The sequence below is a fragment of the Colobus angolensis genome, unplaced genomic scaffold (genome assembly GCF_000951035.1).
Source record: "Colobus angolensis palliatus isolate OR3802 unplaced genomic scaffold, Cang.pa_1.0 Scaffold16, whole genome shotgun sequence".
Lineage (NCBI taxonomy): Eukaryota > Metazoa > Chordata > Mammalia > Primates > Cercopithecidae > Colobus > Colobus angolensis.
The window spans coordinates 10,753,943-10,757,907 of NW_012114710.1; the positions used below are offsets into that span (position 1 = coordinate 10,753,943).

A 3,965-nucleotide genomic window follows, 5' to 3' on the forward strand; every position below is an offset into this window, starting at 1 on the left:
CTCGGCTCACTACAAGCTCTGCCTCCCGGGTTCACGCCATTCTCCTGCCTCAGCCTCCCAAGTAGCTGGGACTACAGGCGCCCGCCGCCATGCCCAGCTAATTTTTTGTATTTTTTAGTAGAGACGGGGTTTCATCATGTTAGCCAGGATGGTCTCGATCTCCTGACCTCGTGATCTGTCCACCTCAGCCTCCCAAAGTGCTGGGATTACAGGCGTGAACCACCGCGCCCGGCCCAGACTCTTAATAATAAAACCAGGTAGTTATCATCAATGATCACAAACATCCCCAAAACACACAAGTTAGTGTGAGTCTCTTGATGGAATTACATGATGAAACTGTCTTGCCAACAGTTAAAAATACCAGCAGATCATACTTCTAGATTCAATTGCCAGGTTACAGAAATCAGAAAGTAAAAGTAGAGAGAGAAACATGTTAAATGACACCTTTAGTAAGCCATAGGCAGAATATGGAAAATTCCTTTTTGAAAAAAAAAAAAAGATGGAGTCTTGTAATTATAATGCACTACAGCCTCAAACTCCCAGGATCAAGTCATCTTCCTGCCTTAGTCTCCTGAGTAGCTGGGACTACAGGTGGACATTACCTGTGCCCAACCTGAATGTGGAAACTTCTGCAGGACAAAGAAGTCAGTTTTCTCCATTGAATAAATTCCACGATGGATGGAAGAATTGATAGAAAGGAAGGAAGGGAGGGAGGAAGGGAAGAAAGAAGTAAAAGAAAGGAAGAAATATATAGATTTAAAAGGACTTAAGACACACTTTAAACAATTACATTTTTTAAAGTGTCTTCAGAGATACATCAACACATTCATGGATGAAATGATATGAAGTCTGGGAGGAGAGAAAGTAGATGAGGTTAGAGATTAAATGAAATTGGCCATGAGTTATTATTGTGGAAAATGGGTGATGGGAACATGAAATTTTTTAAAAATAGTCTTCTAGTTTTGTATATATTTAAATTTTCCACAATTAAAAAAAAAAAAAGTCCCCAGCCTATAGTCTAAAATGTTTTCTTTACTTTTTTTTTTTTCTTGAAACAGAGTCTTGCTCCATTACGCACATGAGAATGTATGATTACTGCTCACTGTAGTTTTGACCTCCTGGGCTCAAGCAATCCTCCCAGCTCACATGGGACTACAGGCACATGCCACCACACCCAGCTAATTTTTGCAATTTTTGTAGAGATGGGGTTTTGCCATGTTGCCCAAGCTGGTCTCAAATTCCTAAGCTCAAGTGATCTGCTCACCTTGGCCTCCCAAAGTGCTGGGATTACAGGCATGAGCCAACACGCCTAGCCCTAAAATGTTTTCAAATTGAATTGCAAACAATGAAGAATATTGACTAGATTATAGAATTAAGTACAAAAAGCTGGGCTCAGGGGCTCACACCTGTAATCCCAACACTTTGGGAGTATGAAATGGGAGGATTGCTTGAGCCCAGGAGTTCCAGACCAGCCTGGGCAACACAGTGAGACCGTGTCTCTAAAAATATAGGTAGGTAGGTAGGTAGGTAGGTAGGTAGATAGATAGATAGATAGATAGATAGATAGATAGATAAGATAGATAAAAGAATTATAATCCATGCTATATACTAAATTGTTGTGTTATTACATATTATATATACTCATCCTTCATAAAAAAAAATTGACCTTTGAATACAAAGAGGATAATTGACCTATAATTAATAAAGCACAGAGTTTTCACTTTTTTCCTGAAAGTAATTCAACTGTACTCTTTCATGCTTTTACAGTAACATTAATGCTTCTATTCAACTCCTCTCTTAACCTAAACAAATCCTTTGATTACATCTAGATGAAAGAGGTGAAGAGAAATGGGTTCTGCTTAAACATACAACACACACACATGCAAAATTTGGAAGTAACTGGTACCCTATGAGATGCTCAGATGATGGAGTTCATGATATTAACTGCATTTTTATTTTCTTAAAAAAGAGGCAAAACATAACAACCTTGCTGAAATCTGCATAGTCTACCCACCTTATTATCCAGTTTTCTGGCTTCCATTTCAAACAAGACCACTCTATTATCTTTTATTTCTTCAGCTGAAATCTATGAGTAGATAAGGTAAGTGAAATAAAATACGTTTTAGGAATTCTGATAGACACTTAAGCACTGATTTATTCTGTTATCTAATATAAAACCTACACTAACATAAATGAATTCTAAAATGTTTCATAAGAAAATGGCATCATTAAGAAAGATCTACCATTATTTCTTTTATGTGTGTGGAATAAAGATTTGCCCAAAATATGCCCAGGTCTGCATTAAGCAATGTCTTTTGAAATGTGGTTGCCCAAACTGGATCTTCCCCACTCAAGAGAAATGTCAAAACTCCAGAAGACTGAGAATACCCTCTGCACAACACTGAAGTTCCCTAATACTGAGAAGTATGAATAAATCATACCTAGAAAACTCTATACATTGATATTATCAGATCAATGTTTTTCATCCAATGTAACTGAAAAACTCATTCTACTTAAAAATAAGTATCAGTCTATCATGCCCCACAGCAAGGAAGCTAACTACTGATAATGTTCTCTTCCCCACAAAAATCAACACCCCTGAACATTCTTATGCCTTTGGAAATCTAAACTACAGCAAAACGGCTCTCAGAGAAATGTATTTGATAATCATGATAACCTTGAAACATAGCTCTCTCAGGGAACTAGCTTTACATTCTCAGAGGGAGCTAAAGTTAAAATACTATCACTCCAGGCAGCAGTTATCTGCACAGACATTCTACAAGATAAGGTTTACAGGCTTGGCTTTACATAACGGGAAATGTAAAATACAATAACGCATATATTCATTTGCTTGAAGCCAGTAATCAGCAATGAAAAGCCCAGGTGGGAGGATGGGCAGCAGATAGCAAGCACAAAAAATGTGGTAAAGAGTTTATAGGTTCAATGGCCATGTCATAATATAACATCCCTCTGGAATAAAATCCACTAGGGAAAATTTCTGTCATGTTGAGAGGACTATGTTTCTCCAGTAGAGAACCAAATTGATCCAGATTATTAAGCAGTTTACTTCCACAGAGGAGGGGCAGGTATCACCAAGGTACACTGGACCTCTATGGGCAACTTAAAAAAACTGAAAGAAGGGATTACCACACTGCATGTTTCTCCTGGTTTGCACAATACATTTTCCGTTTGTGATAACTACAAGGGTGGACGGAATGTAACATTCAAGATTGAGTGGCAAAGCATGGCTGTAGAATATTTGTCTGACATGCACAGTTTTGGCATGTCCTATTATGCTAAATCTTTCAAGACAAAAGACAAATATCTTATTTTTACCGTAATGCTCCCTTTTCCTGCAGGTCTGCCATTTTTCAGCACCAGTGGTCGAGTTAGCTTCTTACTGGAAACAATCTGTTAGAATTAGAAAGTGATACAAAGAGTCATTTCCCTTCAACCTATGAATTTTTAAATGAAATAGTTTCAGAAAAACAGATTGAATACACTTTAAGGTTCACTTAAAGTCATTAGAAATAGAAACATTAAGTTGGTTTCTTAAAGATTTAGATCATCTACATATTTAGGGCCAGGCACAGTGGTTCATGCCTGCAATCCCAGCACTTTGGGAGGCAGAGGCAGGCAAATCACCTGAAGTCAGGAGTTCGAGACCAGCCTGGCCTACATAGTGAAACCCCATCTCTACTAAAAATACAAAAATTAGCCAAGCATGGTGGTGGGTGCCTGCGGTCCCAGCTACTCAGGAGGCTGAGGCAGGAGAATCGCTTGAACCCAGGAGCCAGAGGTTGCAGTGAGCTGAGTTCGCAGCATTGCACTCCAGCCTGGGCAACAAGAGCGAGAGTCCATCTCAAAAAAAAAAAAAAAAAAGAAGAAAAAAAAATCTACTCTCTTAGCAAATTTCAAGTATCCAGTTAATTATTATTAACTATAGTCACCATGCTGTACATTAG

General features: G+C 38.3%; 1 protein-coding gene across 2 annotated transcripts in view; it reads right to left on the bottom strand.

Annotated features, from left to right (window-relative positions):
- The window catches only part of CPNE3 (copine III), a 56,243-nt gene that overhangs the window by 36,045 nt on the left and 16,233 nt on the right, over positions 1-3,965 (bottom strand). For both annotated transcript variants that reach the window (XM_011937080.1, XM_011937081.1), the window contains 2 exons: positions 3,337-3,411; positions 2,015-2,086 (listed from right to left, as the gene is read on the bottom strand). In XM_011937080.1, the coding sequence (XP_011792470.1) occupies positions 2,015-2,086; positions 3,337-3,411 (147 nt within the window). The remainder of the gene's footprint in view (positions 1-2,014; positions 2,087-3,336; positions 3,412-3,965) is intronic.